At 40.0% G+C, this 23,162-nt stretch overlaps 1 protein-coding gene across 3 annotated transcripts in view; it reads right to left on the reverse strand.

Annotated features, from left to right (window-relative positions):
• CLOCK (clock circadian regulator) overlaps positions 1–23,162 on the reverse strand; it is a 108,923-nt gene that overhangs the window by 15,639 nt on the left and 70,122 nt on the right. For all 3 annotated transcript variants that reach the window (XM_063458021.1, XM_063458019.1, XM_063458020.1), the window contains exons 7-13: positions 21,233–21,322; positions 13,278–13,398; positions 11,387–11,500; positions 10,355–10,473; positions 8,904–8,986; positions 8,675–8,781; positions 3,391–3,538 (exon numbers count right to left, since the gene is read on the reverse strand). In XM_063458021.1, coding sequence (XP_063314091.1) covers positions 3,391–3,538; positions 8,675–8,781; positions 8,904–8,986; positions 10,355–10,473; positions 11,387–11,500; positions 13,278–13,398; positions 21,233–21,322 — 782 coding nt within the window. The remainder of the gene's footprint in view (positions 1–3,390; positions 3,539–8,674; positions 8,782–8,903; positions 8,987–10,354; positions 10,474–11,386; positions 11,501–13,277; positions 13,399–21,232; positions 21,323–23,162) is intronic.

The following is a 23,162-nucleotide window of genomic DNA, read 5'->3' on the forward strand; positions in this document are numbered from 1 at the left end:
CAATTATATTCCACGTATATGCAGTCTATATGCGAAGAGTTACCCCACAGGATCTCGGGTGTCAATCCAGCTCATGTTATTACCTGTCATGACAAATGCAACTTAAAGGGACACTATAGGCACCCAGACCACTTTATTAGTGGTCTGGGTGCAATGTTCCTATCACACTTAGTCCTGCAAAGTACACATTGCAGTTTTGGAGAACCTGCAATGTTTATATTGCAGGACTAAGAACGCCTCTAATGACACTTGTATATTGGGTGACATCTACAGCATGATAGCAGCTGGACATGGATGCATGTGGCTGTGTTCAGTTGTCCAACCCAAAGTATGACACATTTAAGAGCCTACATATTTGCTAGTTGTTTATCAAACACAGTTAGAATTTGCACCACAACAAGAAGTTCTGTCATGTTGCCCTGACAGACTCTTTAAAAAGAAACATTCTAAGCCCTAAATGATTTCATCTATTTGAATTCGTTATGTTGACTAGAGTCCCCAGGCACAGTTCCTTCATTCAGTGTTAAATTATTTTTAAAGCAGTTTAAAACTAAATAAGGGTCCATGGCCACCCAGAGTACAGCCCCTTCTGTGGGTGTGGCTAAGGCAGAGATTATACATTGCCTTGTAGTCATACCCTTCAGTCAGTTGGAGCTCTGATAAAAGCAGTCAGCAGACACTCTCAACCACTGCTTATTGCTGCTCAGGCCAATACTTCCTCTTTAGCCAAAGCAGCACAGAGGGGATGGGCTGCCAGGGACTCTCACTTAGCATTAAAACATAAAACTATTACAGACTGCTACAGTGCTCCTACAGTGTCCATTAAAATGCTTTAGAGAATGACAGAGTCCTCTCTTTGTCACTTTATAAAAGTTGTACTCACCCAGCTACTATCAGATAGACCGGAGTGCGGTCTTACTAAACCCTCTGTGGTCCTGCACCAGCGATTGCAGGGCACGCACCTATTGGCTGGTAAGAATATCATTATTGATGATCACTTGGTAGGTGGAGCAGAGTTGTGGTGCTGGAGCATCAGAGTGTACATTAAATAGAAGCAAGTCTGTCCAGAGGCACATACTGAACACACGAGTGTACACTAGTGGTTTCAGGATGTGATTTTCAACTGACTCCATATTTGTATCAATTTGTGCTGCTTTTAGAAGTGGTAGGAGTCTATATACACAGCGTTTCTGCTCAAAACGCTGCACATACTGAAAAACTTGTACTTTTTTTCGCGAGGCCAGTTGCTCCTCCAGCACATGTTACTTAAGCAATCCAGAAATCTGTTCTGGGTTGCCTAATGTCAATTCTGTGCAAAAATGACTTCTGTCATCAGAGCGCAGAGCTCAACGGCAACAGGCATAATGAGGTTCTCCCTTGCTGGAAGCCTGTATCTCCCCGCCCCCTTCTTTCATTTAAGCACTTCCTCCACCTACCTATACACTTAAAAAAACATTAGGAATGGAATGTTTTGTTTTTTTTTTTGTTTTTTTTAAATATCCCCTCCCACCCCCACTAACGCAAATATTCCCTCTGAGCCAGTGAAACGGCCAAATGAGAGGCTTTTGATTGGATCACTAGAGGAAGGGGGTGTGGAATCCATCCATGAAACTTTACCCAGAGATGGATTCTAGGTAGGTTTACAACTTAATAGTGATTTTTATATTACAAAAACAAACAAAAATAACAGTGGTTGGACACACATATTAGGGCTTTATAAATTAAAAAGGGAATACGGAGGGGGATTACAGTAACTCTCTAAGAGAGTATTAGGTCATCTGCTAAAATAACAGAAATCTCATAAAAATCTCTGTGCCTACCCAAAATCCAGAACATACCTCATTCTTTTCTAAGAACCCAGGAACTGGGGGCTGGGCTGGACGCCATGCCGAACGGACGCACGATAGTGCAGCTCCTGCAATTTCACCCAGTTTTCATACAAAAAAAACCCCGGCCTTATACAAACTTACCGACTGGCAACAGCAACCCAGTGCAAGAAACCACCCTGGTTCCGAAGAGAGATTTGCTGCAAAGTTTTAGTCCCTCGGGGGGGCGCCCCCTGTCACCCACAACGGGTCCGCTCGGGCAGTGAGCAGGGTGGACGGCCGCCTTCCAGCTATACTGCCCACCAACGGTATGGGCACAGCACAAAGCTAGGGGGGTCCGGCCCTGCCCCCCCCCTTTGGGCCGGCGGGGGTGATCCCGTCCCCAACCCTGGGCCTACCGGCATGCAGAAACACCAGCACTCCAGGCAGCGACGGAGCTACCCCCCAAAAAACATGGAGAATGCATGGCGAGCCACCTAAGCATGAAGGGTGGCGGATGCATCCGCCGAACGTTGTCAGCAGGCCGACATGGGAAGCCGGAGCCATGCTGTACCTCCGCAGGCAGCATTACAACAACTGGCGAAGACCGGCGCCTGGGAGCTGCCACCCCCACGCACACCAAGGGCTCCCACAGAGTATGTACCCACAGCGAGAGATGGAGCCCCAGCGATAAAGGCGCACTCTCGGACCCTCTTGGTGAGCCCTGCAGAAAACAGGAACACTGAGACTGACAGCCCGCGGCCGCGAGACCACACAGGGGACACGGCATGGCTACAGGGAGCTGTCTCCCACCCAAGGCAGGCACTGGACTGAACTGTGAACACACCACAGGGGACCGATTACTCTGCAATTTAACTGGTCTGCAACTAACAGTTGGGCTCCCGAGCTCATGCTCCTATACATTACCTGGATGGGTCTCATGCCACACAGCCATGGACTTACATCTTGCATGTTGGCCGGCTTAAACTGTACATATGTGAACCGTTGACATGCTAACTATGTTGAATAAGCTTACCTACTTTATAATCTACTCTGTTTGCTGGTCAGTTAACCCTTTAATGTCTCAGAACGTGGCACGACAGATTAGTATGTAATTCTAGCACAGTTTATTTACTATAAATTTGTACCTAGCTTGTTTCCTATAGCCTAGTATGAGATTGTGCAGAACCAGCAAGAATGCCACATAGTGTATTATTCCAGACCGAATACCTTACTAAGTAAAGTGTCCTACTAGCCTCAGGGGAAGATAAGCATATACTATACATGCCACTTAAAACCTGATTGCTCATATTAACGTTATCTACCTGTTTCTATCTAACTGTTTTTGATACTAGGATAAAGCTACCAACTATAACCAATAAAATGAAGCAGTCCCTCTGGGGAGAATGTCACTTTTCAATGTATTCTTGCATAGATATCAGTTCTATATCTCCTCCTCTTCATCTCTGTATGATCACTCAATGCTTCAATAAAATAAAGAATGATAAAAAAAAAAACCCCAGGAACTAAACATGCAAAATGCAATTGTTTTTTATTAAGCAAAACGTTACTATTTTTTTTTTACCTTACTACAGTGTGTGTACAGACAATGAACTCAGGCCTGGAATTCCACTGATGGTACGTGATGTAGTATTGTGTTTGTAGCCATATCCACTGTTGTCCTTTTGTAAGAAATCTGTAATAACATGACTTGCCTTTCCCATACTGCATTACTGGAAAAACAAACAAAGTACATTTTAATAAACTGACCAACCAACAGAACTGTTGTGAAGAGAAACAAGTAAAACAAAACATTCCCCCCCATAGTATTAATTTCAAATATAAAATTGAAATGTGACAGCTGTATATCATGAGGCACATCAACTATTTGCCTTTTGCACAGCAGATCTAAATTATATGTTACCACAAAACACCCAAAATGCCATACAAATGAATACAAAGACCACCTATTGCCAATATATCTGTATGTCTTTGCAACATCCTCCTATTATAAACATAACTATGCAGCCAGACATGTGCTTGAAAGGTTAGGGTATAAATAAATAGCCTTTTTATTTATTTTCTCCACTGAGGGTTCCTTAGACTTGAGACTGGGTTAGTTCATAAATGGAATCTTCATCAAACTAAATATTAATAAGGTTGCAAGAAAAACAAAATATATACAAACTCATATGATTTCAGTATATTGAAAGGGACATTCCACACTCCGAAATCACTTCGACTTGCTTCACTTCACTTAATTTAATTGCGGCTTATAAAAGTGCAGATTTTATTGAAAATCGGCACATTAACAACTCATTTGAGAAACACCTCTGTGGATGTCAGACAGCCAGGGAGGTTTTCTTTCCAATTCTGTTAGCTCCATGGAGTAACAGAAGTGTCACTGGAGCTCTGCTAGAGTTCTACTGCCTTTTGCCCCAAATGAAAGTGCACCCACAGAGCACACTGTAGCCCTGTTAGTGGACTTACTGGCTTTTAGCCTGGAGAACTCACAGTTCAAAATTATATTGGCTGGTTACCCAGCACAAACGGAAAGTCTGGCCTGCGATAGAAGAGAGGACATGCCAAGACTGCAGACAAAATTTTCTAGCTGTTTTTATATATACCCCCAATTAATAAATTGCATGCATATTTTCATTGTGGGTAAATTTACTATTTTGTTAAGAATCACACTTTTTCATTGGAGTGATCCTTTAAAATATATTAAAGAAAATAAAGAGCTGTCCGGTTCACAGCAGCTCTGCATTTGTTGTAGACAAGCAATCATTCATAGATGCGGTGTTTTGGGCAGGTATTGTATTTGCACTATATGCACGTTATACGTAAGTATTTTTTACAATAACAAACCAAATAGCAACGTGACATCTCATTTACATAAGAGCTACTTTGTGAGGTGACCGGATTTTTTTTTCTTCCTTTGGTCAATGATTAGTTAGTTCCACAGTACCAAGGTCACATATTCTGTGAAACAAAAAGCGCCCGAGGGGTCAAGAAAGGCTCAATTTAAGTCAATAGCATGAATGTATGGACAATAATGCTAAGTGCAAGGCATATCATAGATTGAATAAACCCCAAAACAACAGGTGTCTTAAGTAGAAACTACATAAAAAAATAAAATAAATCAGTGGATGAAAAAAAAGGATGTAAACAAAAAAGTGCTTGTCCCCAGATCAGGTCAATATTCACCAATCATTCACCAGTTATCTAATTTTTATTGTACAGTGAACTACTGGGTCACAGTTAACTTTCCATTGATTAACTAGGAATGAGGCTTTTACAACCACATCATAAACACGTGTGTGTGTCTAAGCATTATTAATGGAGAACTGTCATCTCAACCCTATTTTTTATTTCATATAATAACCCTTTCATCAAGTTTTTAAAGTAAATTGTTAAATAAAGTATATGAAAAATTTAGAAAAACTAATCTCTACCTTTAGTATGTATCAGGGTCATTCATCCATATACATACACCTTGGGTCAGACAGAGTCTGTGTAGTTCAAAACATCTGGAGTGTCGAAGGTCGCCTATGCCTGCTCTATGGTCTTTCCTGCTTCACTCATTGGACAGTTTCAGGGACATCAGCAGACCCACTAAGTGTCAAACCCAAACACTGTCTGATCCAACGTGTATGTATATGGCTGAAGAATCCTGTCATATAATACGCACATTTTGGAACAAAAATATTATATATTACATACAATAATATTGCATTTACATATACAATGTATACATGAAAACAGAGAGCAGAATTAGCTCACAATATCCACTTAATATATAGTAATGTTCAAGCACAATTGGTTATGGAACTATTCCAGCAAGAAGTCTGCAGAGTTAAAACTTGTGAACTCTCCCAGTCTTATCCAGAGTGGTTTCATACCAGATGAGAAGTGGGCCGCGATATGTGGGTCTATGATATATGGCTGGTGCATGGGGCAGAGCAAGATACGCGTGTGAAAACCCAGAAAGGTGCAGTTCTTACTTCCTTAGTTGTGGAACTATAAGTACGTACTATAGACCAATAGTTTTCAGCTGGTCTATAGTAAGTCTCTAGGTATGCTCTTGGGCCAGTTGGGGACATCATACAATTTCCAGATAAGCCACCATTTACATAAGGGGCATGACGCCTGTGGTGCTTCTATTCCATGCAGGAGGCAGCATTAGTCTCTCTCTCTCTCTCTCTAGACACTAAAAGTAGAGCTGGCCACCCCAGTGTTAAGTCCTCCTTGACCTCTCTAGGAGCAAGCTGGGTCTGCAATGTGAAGCTCACCCTATGGTACAGGAGCCCGATTTATTGCACAAGGCTGGTTGCTAAAGCAGCCCAACATTACACTGTAAACCTTGTGCTGTCAGCAGCCAATCTAATCACAGGAATTTATGCTGTGCTTGGGTCAATTGTCTTAGACTGTTCTTTCTAAAATGTTTTGCTCAGAGTAGGAAGTGGCAGGTAGACACATGCTTGCAGCCGCGCAGATGAGCCAGGCAGCATTAATAGTAATGGTATTTTGTTTTGGGCTGTTCTGGCATATGTTGCATTCTCTGCTGGCCAGCTATTATTCCCTCCTAAAAAAACACTGTGGAATAATGTAAAATGCGGTGTATATGTGTGTGAATTTTATTTGCAGTGTTTTACTTTGTGTGCTGGTGGCAGTGTGAATGTTTTTGCAAGACTTGAGTGCACTGCTGTATGTTTGCAAGTGCTTGGCGGGATTGTAAGCATGTCTGAATAGTATCTGTAAGCGTACATGCAGACTTGCAGATACCAATGCTCACCCATCCTTCACTATGATATCTGAATTTTTTATTAAATGTTTTATTTTATTTAATTACACTTTAATGATATATATCCACCTACTTTAATTCCACACAGATCTTTTTAGCGGGGCACTGGATAAATGTTGGTGCTATATGAATGCTAGTAATTTCATAAGGGTCTTTTGCAACAAATATTCATATACTTTAATATTACATGATAAGAACTTGCTGGAATTATAAACATCTCGAGTTAAAAGGCACACTTCACTGCTGAAATATTTTCTCTTTTCTTTTTTTTTTTTAAGACACTGTTTAGTATATATACCCCCAATGAAACATGCATGCATTCCTGAAACTAAAGTGCCTGTTAAGGTCCCAGACATCCCTTTGATTTTTTTCCTACGCCGCACCGGTCTCGCAGCGACTGGCCTCATAAGATCCTGCCTCAGTGGCTGAAATTATCAGTTTTCAATGCTTTCCCATAAAAAAATAAATAAAAAAAAACATTGAAGACTATTGTGCATGCACAGCAAAATGCTGCACCAATCAGGATCTCCTCATAGCGATGCATTGAATCAATGCATCTCTATGGGGAACGTTCAAGCGCATCCATGTGAATAGTGGAGACGCTGAAAGCCAATGTGCAGCACTGACACAGAAAGCACCTCTAGTGACGACCACTAGGTGTTACTAGGCACCAATGTAAACACTGCCTTTTCTCTGAAAAGCCTCCAGAGACAGGCTACAGACACCACACCACTACTTAAGCTGCTTAATTATGCATTTTTGGGGGTTATATCTAAAAACAGGATGCAAAAGCTGCTGTTTACTGATCTGAAGCCTTTGCAAGTCCTTCCCCTTCTAACCCCGGCCAAGACTCTCTTTGGTTTTCCAATCACAGACTTCCTAATACAATAAAGTCTTTGCAAGGCAGGTGCTCTGGGCAATTGCCTACCTCTTGTGTTTAACTCCACTGAGATAACCAAACCAGGAAATAACAGGAAATTCTATTGAAATATGCAAATTTTGTAAAATGAAGAAAAAAGAAAAAGGAGGGCACACTCATCACACATAAAGCACTTCCGCAAACTGAATTGCTTTAGGCGTTTGGTGCATACTTTTATGGTACCAAAAAACCTTTGAATGTGTTGGCACTCTTCTACTAAATGGTGCTGGTATTGGAGGTGTTCCCCATAACAGCCTCAAAATAATAAACAAAAAATCAATAAGTTTATTATAAAAATTCTATACATAAATTCATGGGTAAGTAATCTGATGATATCCTTATGAATTCATAAATTTTACAAACTTCATCGTATATACATCCCAGAATATGTACAATTATTTACAGTCTACATACACAATATGAATGGAGTTTGACAGTTCATTGGTGTTTCAGGTGGATCCATCACTAAATAATTTTTTATATTTAGAGTAATACATATACTTCTCAGAGAAAAAATAAAAATAAAAAAAAATCAAAAATTCGAATGTTGAGAAAAAGGAAAAATATAACGAAAAAAAAATCGATAATAAAATGTTCAAAGAAAATAAGAAAAAAACAACTTTTTTTTCCCTTTTTTCTTTGAACATTTAATTATCGATTTTTTTCACATTTGTTTGTTATTTTGACTTTTTTTCTTTTGGTCCTTTTTTTATATTTTTCCTTTTTCTCAACATTTGAATGTTTTAGTTTTTTTATTTTGATTTTTTTCTCTGAGAAGTATATGTATTACTCTAAATATAAAGAATTATTTAGTGATGGATCTACCTGAAACACCAATGAACTGTCGAACTCCATTCATATTGTGTATGTAGACTGTAAATAATTGTACATATTCTGGGATGTATATAAGATGAAGTTTGTAAAATTAATGAATTCATAAAGATATCATCAGATTACTTACCCATGAATTTATGTATAGAATTTGTATAATAAATAAATGTTTCTTTTTTGCATATATATCAATTGACTCAACTCTTTTTTACAAATTCTTGTAATTAAGTGCGGTATTGAACTTATTGATTTTTCATACTTTTATGGTACACTAGAAGGTTTGCATCACTCCAAAACAGTCATAAAAATACTTACAATGCTCATGGCATTTTGCAAGGTTTTCTAGATCGTCCACATGGTAATAATCATACCCAGAGGTCCCCAGCACTTCAAAAGGTAAATATCCTATTATAGGAGGTGCTCTAAAAAAATGAAGAATCTACAGTCAGATGTAAAGTGTTATATTTTTATAGAATGAAAAATAGAAAAAAAGAAAATGGAGCAGACATCCTTGTTTTAGACAAATTGCTGTTCTAAAATGTACCTATGGTCCAAGAAGAGAAACTTCCATTCCAAACTGTGCCTGGATGTGAATTCTTCATTAGGCTCCTCCACAGTACACATTTCCTGAAAATAGGGGGCCATATCAGAATGCTAATGAAAATAAGTACACATTTATTTTTCATTTAGCCAAATTGTGTTCCTTTTTAATTCTAATTTAAAAAAAAAATAGTATAGTAGATCTGTTTGAAAATGAAGACTAGCCTTCTTACCAAAATAATTTGTCAACCTGCATTAAGAGTGGAGGTAGAACACATAGGTATATACACATACGTTATACTAAAAACAGACTTGAATGCACTCTGTGTGCCTCTATAAAACTAGCCTAATTATTGGGCATGATTTCATTTAAAGGAAAAGTCTATGTTAAAAATGAATATGTTATCTGTTTCTAGTTTATTAATGTTTATTTTGTGTACTTTTGGTTATGTAGACACACATAGCTTTTGTGTACTTTCCATTGTTAAAAGGACACTATAGGCACCCAGACCACTTCAGCTCATTGAAGTGGTCTGGGTACAGTGTCCCTATTGCCCTTAGTGCTGCAATGATAAACATTAAAAAATGGAACCTAACAGACCTTTGGTCCGGTAACTGATGCTGGGTGTCCTCACACTCTGCATGAGGACACCCAGCGTCAAATTTTTCCCCATAGGAAAGCATTGAATCTGTGAATAATAGTGCATGTGCTGCATTTTACGCGCATGCGCATTAGCGTCTGCTTGTCACAAAACGTCTAAGGAGATGGAGGTAAGTAAATAAAGGGCTATAAACCCTTTACTCACGTAGGTGGGGGCGAATCAGAGGGAGGAGGCAGAGGAAGCTATAGTGCCAGGAATACAGCTTTATATTCCTGGCACGTATAGTGTTGTTGGATTGGAAAAATCACAATAAAAACATAAATTACAAAAATGAATATATTTTTGAATGAAATGGAACAAGGCAGTTAAAAAAAAAAAATAACATGCATTTCCCTATGTCCCTAAAAAGAGGTAGGACTCTTTTGCATGTTTTACAGCTCAGCTGATCCACCCTCTTTTTACCCAGCACTTATTCACTAGTTCATGCTAGCCAGTTCTAAATCAAACGCTTCAAACATTAAATAAACACGGTTAGGATTAATCTAAAATAGTTTTGTGCTCATCACGTCCCTTTAAATATAACAAGCCCCTGCTTATCTATATTTATTATGTTATGCAGTCCATTCATTTCAAACTAAATATACTGGTCAACTGTACACTTGATGGTGCATGTTTATTTCGGATGACTATTTCTTTGACCTGCTATCTGCTTAAATAAAGTCTTAAAATAAATAAATGATATAAAATTGTCAGCTTATCATCCTTCTCTTCTTTTCAGTTCATCGTTCTTCCATTTCATAATACATGTACTCTCCTTCTGTGTAGTGTGAGCAGTGCTCCAAATCGAGAATACCTTAATAAACTGTGGTGTTGCCAGCCTCACTGTAGCTACAAAGCAGACTCTCTCTTCATAGGTAGATCTGAGAGATCGCTGTAATGCACCATCAAAACCGTTATGCATAGAATTGGACACTAAGAGAGGAGTGAAAACAAAAGGATTAACACTTAATAAAACATAACTGTTACTTTATAATACTCATCTGGAGTCTAGGTAATAACACGCAAGTTATTTTCACTAAACCAGGAAATATAGAGAAATGCAAATAACAGGCTAAACTAATCAAATCTGAAAATACATTTCCAGCTAAATTGTTCAATTCTTCACATTTCTCTGTTCAGTTAGTTTATACTATTAAAAAATCCCTCCACACATTCACCCACACCATAAAACAAACAAGTGTGGATTGTACAAAGCACTTGCTATGTACATACAATGCTATAGTATGTCAGCCACACAATTCATCACTCACTAGTCATATCCATATTATAAAAAGCAGTGCTTCATGTACATGAGTGTTAAAGGTCTACTAAAGGAATCCAGACCACGTCATTGAGACAAGATTGTCTGGTGCAGCAGGGGCCATTTAGCCTTAACCATCCAATTAATCTAATATATTGCCGTTTAGTAGATATATATTGTAATTGCAGGGTTAGCACACATATAGTGGCTGTCTTTCTGACAGCTGCTGAGGTGCTTCCACTGTGAGAACAGAGTCAAACTTGGTTCTCACAGCTCACCTCCATTTCATTGGAAAAGCAGAGCGGTCCGAACATGCACTTTTCCATTCTCAATGTTTCTCAATGTCGAGCAATGGTTTGGACGTTTAGAAGTGTTGGCGTGATGTCACGGGAGGTGGATCAAATTGCTGCAGGCACTCTATCTCAATGCTAGAAAAAAAGGTAAGTCATACCCTTTATTCCAGTTTCTATTTAGATTTAGGGACCTGGAAGCTATCTAGTTATACAGTAACTTATTAACTGTGGAATATATACACGTTTTACCCGTAACAATATGTATGACACAGAGGGCCCACAAATAACTTACCATTGTTTAAAGACTTGAAATTTCCAATAAACTTTACAAATTCGTAAGTAGCCGGCTCTTTTGGATCAACTGTGCCCCGTAGTATGTGACAGCAGAATTCAAGTTCATTTTTTGCTGAAACAGAAACATTAAATGATAATCTCCCTAGTTTGCAAAGCACAAACACAATTTGCCTCTCTTCTCAAGTGTACTCTACACATAATGGGGTTTCTTCGCAACACAGCAAATTGTGGAAAACTGACAAGAGAATTGCAAAATGAAAGCTAAAACCAGCTGAGCTCAAGAACTTTTTAAATTGTCTTTTTTTTTTTGGCAAAATATATAAATATAAATTCCATCTACTGATCCTGGTTCAGTGTGGATATGTATTGCACAGTGTCCTTTGATATTATTCTGTCCTGAAAATGAAATGATTTTGTTGAACTGGTTAAGGATCTTTGCAACACCCATTAACTACATAATTAGAAATTCATTCTATTTCCTTTAAAAGGCTGGGGAATGTATTCACTTAATAATAGGTGTGGTACGTTGACTCAAAACACATGCCAAATTGTAGGATTTTCCATATTTCCTATTTTGGATTAAAAGTAACAACAGTGACAACAGCATATTTTAGAAAAAGGGAGGCAGATTCTTAGAATCGCCTTCTAGAGTAAATAGTAGAAGCAAACATAGTTCAGGAAATTTAAAAACATGTAAATACATATAGACAGCCAAAGGAAAACCAAAATTTACCGTATACAGATATAGAACACTTAAAATATCTGCCCTATTCACCACAGAACAAATAAGCAGGATCAAACGTTTTTTTTTTTTAATTTGCTTTTTATTTCTTGTTTTTAATGGAAACAAAGATCAGGTTTGAGAAAAAAAACAAAACAAAACTTTATTAGTGAGTAAATCTCACAAATTAAAATCACTGTGGTCAGATCCAGCAGGAAACATGTAACTAACCAGTGTGTCTTGTGCCTAAGCATGTTCTTACCAAGTTTAGACTATTTACATCCAAATGTGCAGTATCTCAATTTAACTTTACTGAAGAAAAGTAAACTGTTTTTGTAAAATAGTTGTTTTTCCAGGTCAGCGCTGGCAAAATCAAACAAGGTCTGCTGTTTTCATAACTCCCAATAGTCCCCTAACTGTTGGACTCAGTCCCCTGCCCCCTCTTTTTTCTCCTGAAATCCCACTTTCTAGGAGCTCCACATTTCTGATGTGTGCGCATTTATAACTCACACGTGGGGTGCTTTAAACTAAAATAAACACATTTAGAAATTATATTCTTTGTAAATAAGAAAAATGTTAGGGTCTTGTTTTATACTGAAAACTTTTCATTTCATTTACATTTAAATTGTTATCAGTAAGTCACAAGGTCATCTAAAATAACCTGGAAAAGTCCCACCCTCAGCCACATTTCCAAAGACCCCATATAAAACGAAAGTGACCCATCTTTGGCCACTTGAAATGGTGAGTGGTATGTGTTACTGAACTGACAACTCCCATAGACCTCTGCAGAGAACATTGCATTGTGATGTTCAAATGCCAAAGGATAAGCAGTAAGACTAAATTGTGCAGGATACCAAAAATTACAATATTCTCCACTGAAGTACCTACACAAAAGTTGTTATTCACAAATGAGTTGTAATGAGTTGGCAACCAACACAATTTGGGCCAAAACAGTCAAGTTGAGCAGAGAGAGGATTTGAATACACTCAGCTATTTGGCCTTACTTTTGGAAGTCTCAGTCAGTCCAGCACAACTCATTACCTACTGAATACATCCCAGGAGGTCGGTAAAGAAGTATGACATCAATTATGTGATTTCCTTGCAGCACAAACCAAGCAACGAAAAAAGCATGAACACAGCTATAACCAGTTTTCAAGCAATCACTTACTTTTTAGATAGTCCGAGTTCAACGAACCACTTTCCAATGTGCGTGTAGAAAGGATTTTATAAACTTCTGAATGTTCCCCCTCGGGGACAAAATTAAATACACTCTGATCAACAAGATCAGACTAAAAAAAAGAAAAAAAGAGAAAAAGATATATTTTTAGTGTCAGAAAATCAATTGTTTGTTATACTGCTTAACAGCTAGTTTGTGAGATAGAAAATGTCAGTTTGAAGGGAAAAATATGAGTCATTAATATGGAATTTGTGAGCCATGAATGCTGGTTAGGAAAATCATTTGCAGAGCTATTAGTTCACTAGACTTCTAACACACAAAACACAAAAGCGTAATCAAATGTTTGTGTGACGGCACGATATGCAAATGTATAGATTAAGAAGTCACTTAATCTGTAAAATCAGATCCAGAATCACAAAAATTGTCATGTCACTGAGAATTGTGCATTTTTTGTTTTAATTGTTCAAAACATCCAAACCCTGAATATACCGGTAGTTTATAAACCAAAAATTATCACATACAAAAAAAATTTCCTTCAACAGGTGGATCATGCAACATTAAATGTATTCACAAAGCAACTTCCTAAGGTGACCGTGCAGTAAATGTAAAACAATTCCACATTAAAGGGCACATAATGTGTATATAGTTGAAGTATTCTACCCTGCATCAAGCTGAGATTGATTAAATGCCTGTATAGTCTAGACTAGAGCCAACTTCTACCTGGCTCTTTAATTTGTGAGAGTTCCAAGCTGTCTCACCATTCTGATTTGGGTTTACATACTATACCTGGATATTTTTATCATCTTTTATATTATATAGGTTAATTACCATCACCAACTGCAAACTTTTACCACTGTGTGCGCAATCACCTTGTTCCCGGTTAGATGAATCATTATTTTGGTAATATTGGTTGGAAATATTTTGCACATTTGTTTTGCTTGCAAAAGTGTCACAATTTAGTTGAGCTTTCCTGGGCCTAACTGACCAAAGACATTTTGGAATTTCTCCCCCTGTTTATTCAACAGTTTACTTCTTCCTCATTTATTACATCCATTGACAAATTTAGTTTCCAAAACCATATAGTCCTGCAATATAAAGACTCTTGACTACCGTATATACTCGAGTATAAGTCGAGTTTTTCAGCGCTGAAAAACCCCCACTCGACTTATACTCGAGTCACTGTCACTGTCTGTATTATGGCAACTTACATTGCCATAATACAGACCAGGACCGCCGGGCTCATTACAAGCCCGGCGGTCCTGTTGGGGGCTGGCAGCAAGCTGTAACTTACCTTTCCTGCAGCTCCTGTTAGCTCCCTTCTCCTGCGTTTCGGTCAGCTCCACTGTAAGTCTCGCAAGAGCCGCGGCGTCAGAGCGTTGCCATGTGTTACCGTGGTAACGCTCCGCGCGGCACTCAGACAGCGAGACTTACAGTGGAGCTAACCGGAACGTAGGAGAAGGGAGCTGACAGGAGCTGCAGGAAAGGTAAGTAACAGCTCGCTGCCAGCCCCCCTCCTACACAGCCCATCCACTGGACCACCAGGGAATGAGAGCCCCCCTCCCTGGCCAGCTAACAAACATGGAAAAAAATAATAATATAAAAAACAAAAAAAACAAAAAATATTAAAATAAAATAAAAAAATCAAATAATAAAATAATAATATTAAAATAAAAAAATTAAATTAAAATATATATTTTTTAAATATTAAAATGATAAAAATGCCCTCCCCCCACCCAGTTCAAACACACACACACACACTGCATTATATACACACTCATACAAACACACACTCTGCATTATATACACACACACTCATACAAACACACACTCTGCATTATATACACACACACTCATACAAACACACACTCTGCATTATATACACACACACTCATACAAACACACACTCTGCATTATATACACACACACTCATACAAACACACACTCTACATTATATACACACACACTCATACAAACACACACTCTGCATTATATACACACACACACTCTGCATTCACACAAACACATATTCTGCATTATATACACACACAGAGTGTGTGTATATAATGCAGAGTGTGTGTTTGTATGAGTGTGTATATAATGCAGAGTGTGTGTTTTACCCTCGACTTATCCATGAGGCATAGCATATTTCACAATTGTTGGTCACAAAACTGCACTCAACTTATACATGAGATCGACATACACGAGTACCGTATATACTCGAGTATAAGCCGAGTTTTTCAGCCCATTTTTTGGGCTGAAAAACCCCAACTCGGCTTATACTCGAGTCAAGGTCTGTATTATGGCAATTTGCATTGCCATAATACAGACTGGGGGGAGAGGGGGGCTGGCAGAGCTGTACTTACCTGTTCTGCAGCTCCTGTCAGCTCTCTCCTCCTCCGCGCCGTCCGTTCAGCACCTCGGTCAGCTCCCAGTGTAAGTCTCGCGAGAGCCGCGGCTCTCGCGAGACTTACAGTGTAAGCTGACAGAAGAGCAGAACGGACGGCGCAGAGGAGGAAAGAGCTGACAGGAGCTGCAGAACAGGTAAGTACAGCTCTGCCAGCCCCCCTCTCCCCCCCACTGAACTGCCACTGGACCACCAGGGAAGGAGAGCCCCCCTCCCTGCCATATATCAAGCAGGGAGGGGGACGAAAAAAAAATATATAAATAAAATAAGAAATAATAATAAAATAATAATAATAATAATAATAAAATAAAAATTAATAATAACAAAAAAAAAGGGGTATAAGGACCACTATGGGAGGGGGGGGGGTATAAGGACCACTATGGGAGGGAGGGAGGGAGGGTATAAGGACCACTATGGGAGGGAGGGGGGGGATAAGGACCACTATGGGAGGGAGGGGGGGGGATAAGGACCACTATGGGAGGGAGGGGGTATAAGGACCACTATGGGAGAGAGGGGGGGGATAAGGACCACTATGGGAGGGAGGGGGGGTAGAAGGACCACTATGGGAGGGAGGGGGGTATAAGGACCACTATGGGAGGGAGGGGGGGTATAAGGACCACTATGGGAGGGGGTGGGATAAGGACCACTATGGGAGGGAGGGGGGGTATATGGACCACTATGGGAGGGATGGGGGGGGATAAAGGAACACTATGGGAGGGAGAAGGGGGATAAGGACCACTATGAGAGGGAGGGGGTGGGATAAGGACCACTAGGGGAGGGGAGGGTAAGGACCACTAGGGGAGGGGTGAGTCAGGACCACTGGGGGGGGGTGAAGGAACACGGGGGTGGGGAGGTAAGGACCACTGAGGGAGGAGGAGGGGAAGTCAGGACATATGATGGGGGGGAGGGGGCGGCAAAATGTTTTTTGCCTACGGCGGCAAATATCCTTGCACCGGCCCTGCACACACTGCATTCACACACTGCATTCCTACACACACACGCTGCACTCATGCACACACACGCTGCACTCATGCACACACACGCTGCACTCATACACACACACATACGCACACACTGCATTCATTATACACACACTGTAAATAAATATTCAATTAATATATTTTTTTTAGGATCTAATTTTATTTAGAAATTTACCAGCAGCTGCTGCATTTCCCACCCTAGTCTTATACTCGAGTCAATAAGTTTTCCCAGTTTTTTGGGATAAAATTAGGGGCCTCGGCTTATATTCGGGTCGGCTTATACTCGAGTATATACGGTATATACGGTAATCTATTGTTTAAAAAAAAAAGCAAAAAAAGCCCAGTTTTGCCTGTAAGAATATATTTAGTGTACAGAAAAGTATTTGAAACACATGTCACATATTGGTACTAATCTAATCAGTAGATCATATGTCTAGGCTTTCAATCTATATTTAGTAATTATAAATCAAAATTTATAGGAAAAGAAAAACAATCAAAATGTGTTCTGTTCAATAGACAATACACACATTATGATCAATGATATGTATAATGTCTGATTTACGTGTGAAAAGTGTGCTTCCTTTTTCTTTTTACACAAAAAGTGCTGATCCTCATAGAAATCTGCACTTTTATAAAATAACCTTGTTACACCCTCCTCCCCCCACCGGCTGTTGGACACCCATCGCTGTTACTTCCTGGTTGCTTAGCTCAGTGGGGCTAAACTCAAGAAGCAGCAATTGCTTAGCACGTGCCTTGCAAATACTTCTCTTTCAGATGCATTGGGAAGTCTGTGATTGGACAGCCACAGAAAGTCTGCGCTAGTTTACAAGATAAGGGCTTACAAAGGCTTCCCAATCCATAAATTGTCTCGTCTTGTCTCGTGCCTTCTCTAACACACATCTTCAACTGCTCGCTCTCTTCTGGCATCGTCCCTGCTGACCTTAAACATGCCACTGTAGTACCTATACTAAAAAAAACATCCCTCGACCCATCCACCCCCTCTAACTACCGTCCCATATCCCTGCTCCCTTTTTCCTCAAAGCTTCTGGAAAGACTTGTCTTTACCCGTATGTCTCATTTCCTCAATTCCAACTCTCTCCTTGACCCCCTTCAATCTGGCTTCCGCCCTCTCCACTCTACAGAGACTGCCCTTATCAAAGTTACTAACGACCTAATCGCAGCTAAATCCAAAGGCCACTACTCCATACTAATTCTTCTTGACCTCTCAGCGGCCTTTGACACCGTTGATCATGCTCTCCTTCTTCAAACTCTTCAATCGCTTGGTCTCTGTGACTCTGTCCTCTCGTGGTTTTCCTCTTATCTCTCCCAACGCTCATTCAGTGTCTCTTTTTCTAATGATACCTCCTCCCCTTGCCCTGTCTCGGTTGGAGTTCCCCAAGGCTCCGTCCTTGGTCCCCTTCTATTTTCTCTTTATACTGCCTCTCTTGGCAAACTTATTACCTCTTTTGGATTTCACTACCACCTGTACGCCGATGACACCCAGCTATATCTCTCCTCCCCGGACCTCTCCCCTGCCGTCCTGCAACGTGTCACTGCTTGCCTTTCTTCCATCTCTGACTGGATGTCATCCCGCTTTCTGAAACTCAATCTCTCAAAAACTGAGCTCCTTGTCTTTCCTCCTCCTAATACTGATCCTCCTCTTTCCCTTTCCCTCCAAGTTTGTGGTACCAACATCAGTCCATCCTTGCAAGCGCGCTGTCTTGGCGTCATACTTGACTCTGGTCTCACCTTTGAGCCTCACATCCAGCATGTTGCCAAATCCTGTAGATTCCATCTTAAAAACATAGCCCGCATCCGCCCCTTTCTTGCACCAGATACTACCAAGGAGCTTGTCCATGCTCTAGTAATTTCCCGCATGGATTATTGTAACCCTCTCCTGATTGGTCTTCCCAATAGCCGTACTGCACCCTTACAGTCTGTAATGAATGCTGCTGCTAGATTGATTTTCCTCTCTAGTCGTTTCTCTCACACCTCACCCCTCTGCCAGTCCTTACATTGGCTTCCTGTATGCTATAGGAGTCAATTCAAGGTACTAATTCACACCTATAAAGCACTGAACAACTCTAGCCCCTCTTATATCTCCTCACAGATCCATAGGTATGTCCCTTCTCGGTCTCTCCGCTCTGCCCGTGACCACCTCCTGTCCGTTGTCTGCACTCGTACGGCCAACTCGCGCTTGCAGGACTTCTCACGGGCGGCTCCCTTCCTATGGAATAGCCTGCCTACCGCCATCAGACTCTCCCCTAGTCTTGCATCTTTTAAGAAGTGCCTTAAAACCCATCTCTTTAGGAAAGCTTATGGCCTCCAAGACTAACCCTTACCTCACATACCTGTCTCTTGCCCTCTCCTAAAGGGCAGCCCACCTTACTTGATTGTAAATTCCTGTCCTAATGTGTTTTACACCCCACCTCCTATAGAATGTAAGCTCGTTTGAGCAGGGTCCTCTTCAACCTATTGTTCCTGTAAGTTTATTTGTAATTGTCCTATTTATAGTTAAATCCCCCTCTCATAATATTGTAAAGCGCTACGGAATCTGTTGGCGCTATATAAATGGCAATAATAAATAAATAAATTGTAACGCTCACATTGGAGAAATGTTTGTAATATATATATATATATATATATATATATATATATAGTTGTGTTATATCAAATGTATATGTTTTTCTCTGCCCTAGTCTCCCCTGCTCCTCCTCTGCCCCAGGTGTACGTATGTACACACACACACACACACACACACACACACTGCAGATACACACATTGACATCCATGCAGATAAACAGACACTACAAAGAGATAGAGAAACACAATCACACAAACACTGCCACACATGCAGATACAATGACACACAAATACATTTACACACAAGTAAAAACACAGACACACAGATACAAATACTGCAAAACATACACACACTGCCACATACAGATACACACACAGATACACACACAGATACACACACAGATACACACACAGATACACACACAGATACACACACAGACACATTCAGATATAGAAGCAAATAAGAACACTACACAGATACAAATAGATACACTGACCACATAAAGATAAAGAAGCAAATAAAAACACACAGATACAAATACTGCAAAACATGCACACACACTGCAACACATACAGATACAAACACTGCCTCACATGCAGATAAACAGCCACAGATACAAATAATTACACACAGATATACAGACATAAAGATACACAAATTGACACACAGGCAGATATGGACACATAGATACACTGATACACATATGGATACAGATACACAAATACAAACACTACACACATACATATAGACACAAAAAGACACAAATAAACACTGACACAGATACAAACACTGTTACACGTGCAGATACACAGATACAAACACTGACACATACAGATACAGACACACACATACAAACACTGGCACATAGAGATGCACAGACACAAGCAATGACACACACACAGAGATACAAACACTATTTACACACACACACACACTGGTCACAACTTTAGCCACCCTCCAGTCCCCTACCTTTTAGGTGCAGAAGAGTGGCTTCTGCTGGCTGTGGCTGGTGGGACTTAGGGGATTGCTCCTCTCATGGTCCGGTCCCTCTTTGTGCTCGCTGCTCCCCCTTTCGACACAGCTGGGTCTGGGTGAGCTGTGAGGAAGTGACTGGCTCTCAATCCCTCCCAGCTCTCCATCTGGATTCGAAGGGGCCCGGTTGGGCTATTAAAGCGCTGCAGTGCACAACCGAGCCCCTGAAGCCAAAATTTCCACACTTTTTTTTTTTTTTTTAAACAAGTTAAACATCCAGTAACCCCAAAACAATAGCCTGGAGTCTGATTAGCAAATTGTATATGTACTCTCTGTAATGGCACAAGTGAAGGAAATTTTTTTTTTGAGATCTGTATGGGGGACTTTCCTAAGGGCCATCTACTGATATAGCTACTGCCATAACCATAGCTATATGCAATGCTCAATTTAAGCTCTGAATAAAGTTAATTAGCCAGTGATAAGCTTTTAGACCAAGATTATGACGTCACCCCATAGTCTCTCTTGTTCCAGCAAGGGGACAGCCCATTCTGATGACAATTTGAATGGTGGAGATTGTCGGTCAAAGAACATTTTGGCTCAGACAACGATAATTATATTCTTTAGGACATGGGCTTGGAGAGGAGTAAATAACTGAAAAACATACAAATCTTAGTTATTTACAATACATACGCCATTTCACTGTACTGAAGGGCAGTGAGGCTTCAACAGTAATGTCTAATCTGTAATGACAGATGTTTCTGAACTACACTTTCTGTGATACTAACCAGACATTAAAGGAAATGCATTCCACAAAACTTATGTAACACCAGGACTGGCCATCACTGACCTCTAAGGAACCTGCAAGGTTCCTGTAAGAATATGTAGCACCAGGATTTTCCATTAGTGCCCTTTGAGAAACAATTCTGTTCCTGCATGACACATCGGGAAGAAAGCAATACTTAAACATTATGCAGAAACAATGACTTGGTTACAGCATTGAACTCACTGGTAAGTGTTCAAGTAAGGGAGTCACGCTCTCTGATACATAGATAATATTCCCGTCTGTCATAACCGCCAGGAAAAACCCATCAAGTGCCTGAAATGAAAACACACCTTAAGTTATAAATTTAATGCCACACTGTGTTCACCTTTAGTAAATCTTCAAACTATCTTACCAACGATACGCAAATACATATTTCCACGCAAATACTTACGATACAGTTAATTACAGTTACAATTAAAAGGACACTTTTTAAAGAAGTTTTATTAACCTATTTAACTTTAATGAGGACAGCAGGTCACCTTTCTAATCACAATTGAATGATTACGCATTTTGAGCAAAAAGGCACGACCCAGACGAAAGCAGGATTGTTTCCATAAGTAAAAGCAATATGTCCAAAACTACAACACTGCTGGAAAATCAGAACTTTTGTGAAAGGATAACATGATAATAAAATCACAGAGTGACAGAACCACTTTTAGAAAGCCTTTGACAGCTGAAATATATATTTTTAATAAAAAAACAGAAAATCATAGAATATCATAGAACTGTTAGTTTGTTTTCTGTTTATTACAGATGGCATTGATTCTTTAATCCTGTTTTAAAAAAATCCTTGAAAATCTTTGTAACGGCTACCCAGGTTGTGAGAGGGTATCAGCCGTTGGAGACGTCCTTTTTCCCGGCAAGTGGCTGTATAGTAATGAAGTTGGTTATTCCCATCCACAAGATCCAAGAGGAGAGTCAATTTCAGCTGTTAAAAGTAAAGTAATAATGCAGTAAAAATCCCCTTCCAAGAACGAGACGAGGCTACATTTTGAAGGGTCAAGAAGAACTGAGGTTTAATGACAGGGATTCTCCTTTCATGCAGTGCTCCCATGCAAGGGAGACGCCCACAACCAATTAGACGTTAACCAATCAAACAATGGTTACAACCCACAGATTCCCTCCCCTCTGCTTGGGAGATAATTGAGTTTCTTACTGTATCTACTCAATTATCTCCAAGCTAAAACTTATATTTTTTATGCATTTTAAGAACTTTCCCATTTTACATAGTACATGAATAAAACTTACATTTTTATGAACAACATAAATCATGGAACAACATATTCAAAATTCGTGAGAATCCGTCCAGTGGTTCCAGAAATATTAAAAAGTCTCTTTGGACCGACCGCACGCCTGTTTGCATGCCCAAAAACAGTTCCACAGATTCAGGCTGTGCGGTCGGTCTATTTCTGCTTTGAAAATAACAAAGTCCCATCCGAAGACGGCGTTCGAATCGTCGAACTCACTTCGACTTTTGTCGAAGTGTCGAAGTGGAACTGGGGTGCGTTTTAGCAGTGTTCACTAGTCTAATGTAGGTCTATTTTACGCCAAAATGACAAAGTCCCATTCGAACGGGTGTTCGAATCTTTGAACGGGACTTAGTCTCCAGCCGCAGTGTCGAAGGGTAGGGGAGGTACAGGTTAGCGGTGTTCGTGCAATCGTGTGGCCGATTTACGTTCCATGGATTTGACGGCACACACCGCTGACCGCGTTCGACTGGCTGTATTAAAATGGCCGCTGCCACGTGTTCGACTGTTTAATGGCAGCCACTTCGACTACTTCGGCTGTATACGAAGTGCCATATCAAATTTACCAATCCTTTGTCCAAAAATAGTTAAAGGGCCAGACAGTCTTTCTTTAGGCAATGTGTATAATGGTAAAAGCAAACAAAAGGTAGAGGTTTGTTACAATGGTAAAATGTCCCGAACTGTGTTAAAAGTAATCCACATGAACCAGCTAAGCACATTCCATTGTGGTTATAGTCTCTGTTAATGTGCAGATACCTAGTTAGTGGTTAAAGGGCCGGTTTAGTAATAAATGTTCCCAAGCAAAGGTAATGTTCCGTTACAATCTTATACCTAAAACATTGTAGAAAAAGTATTTGTCTAATTGT

This window comes from Pelobates fuscus, chromosome 6 (genome assembly GCF_036172605.1).
Source record: "Pelobates fuscus isolate aPelFus1 chromosome 6, aPelFus1.pri, whole genome shotgun sequence".
Classification (NCBI taxonomy): Eukaryota; Metazoa; Chordata; class Amphibia; order Anura; family Pelobatidae; genus Pelobates; species Pelobates fuscus.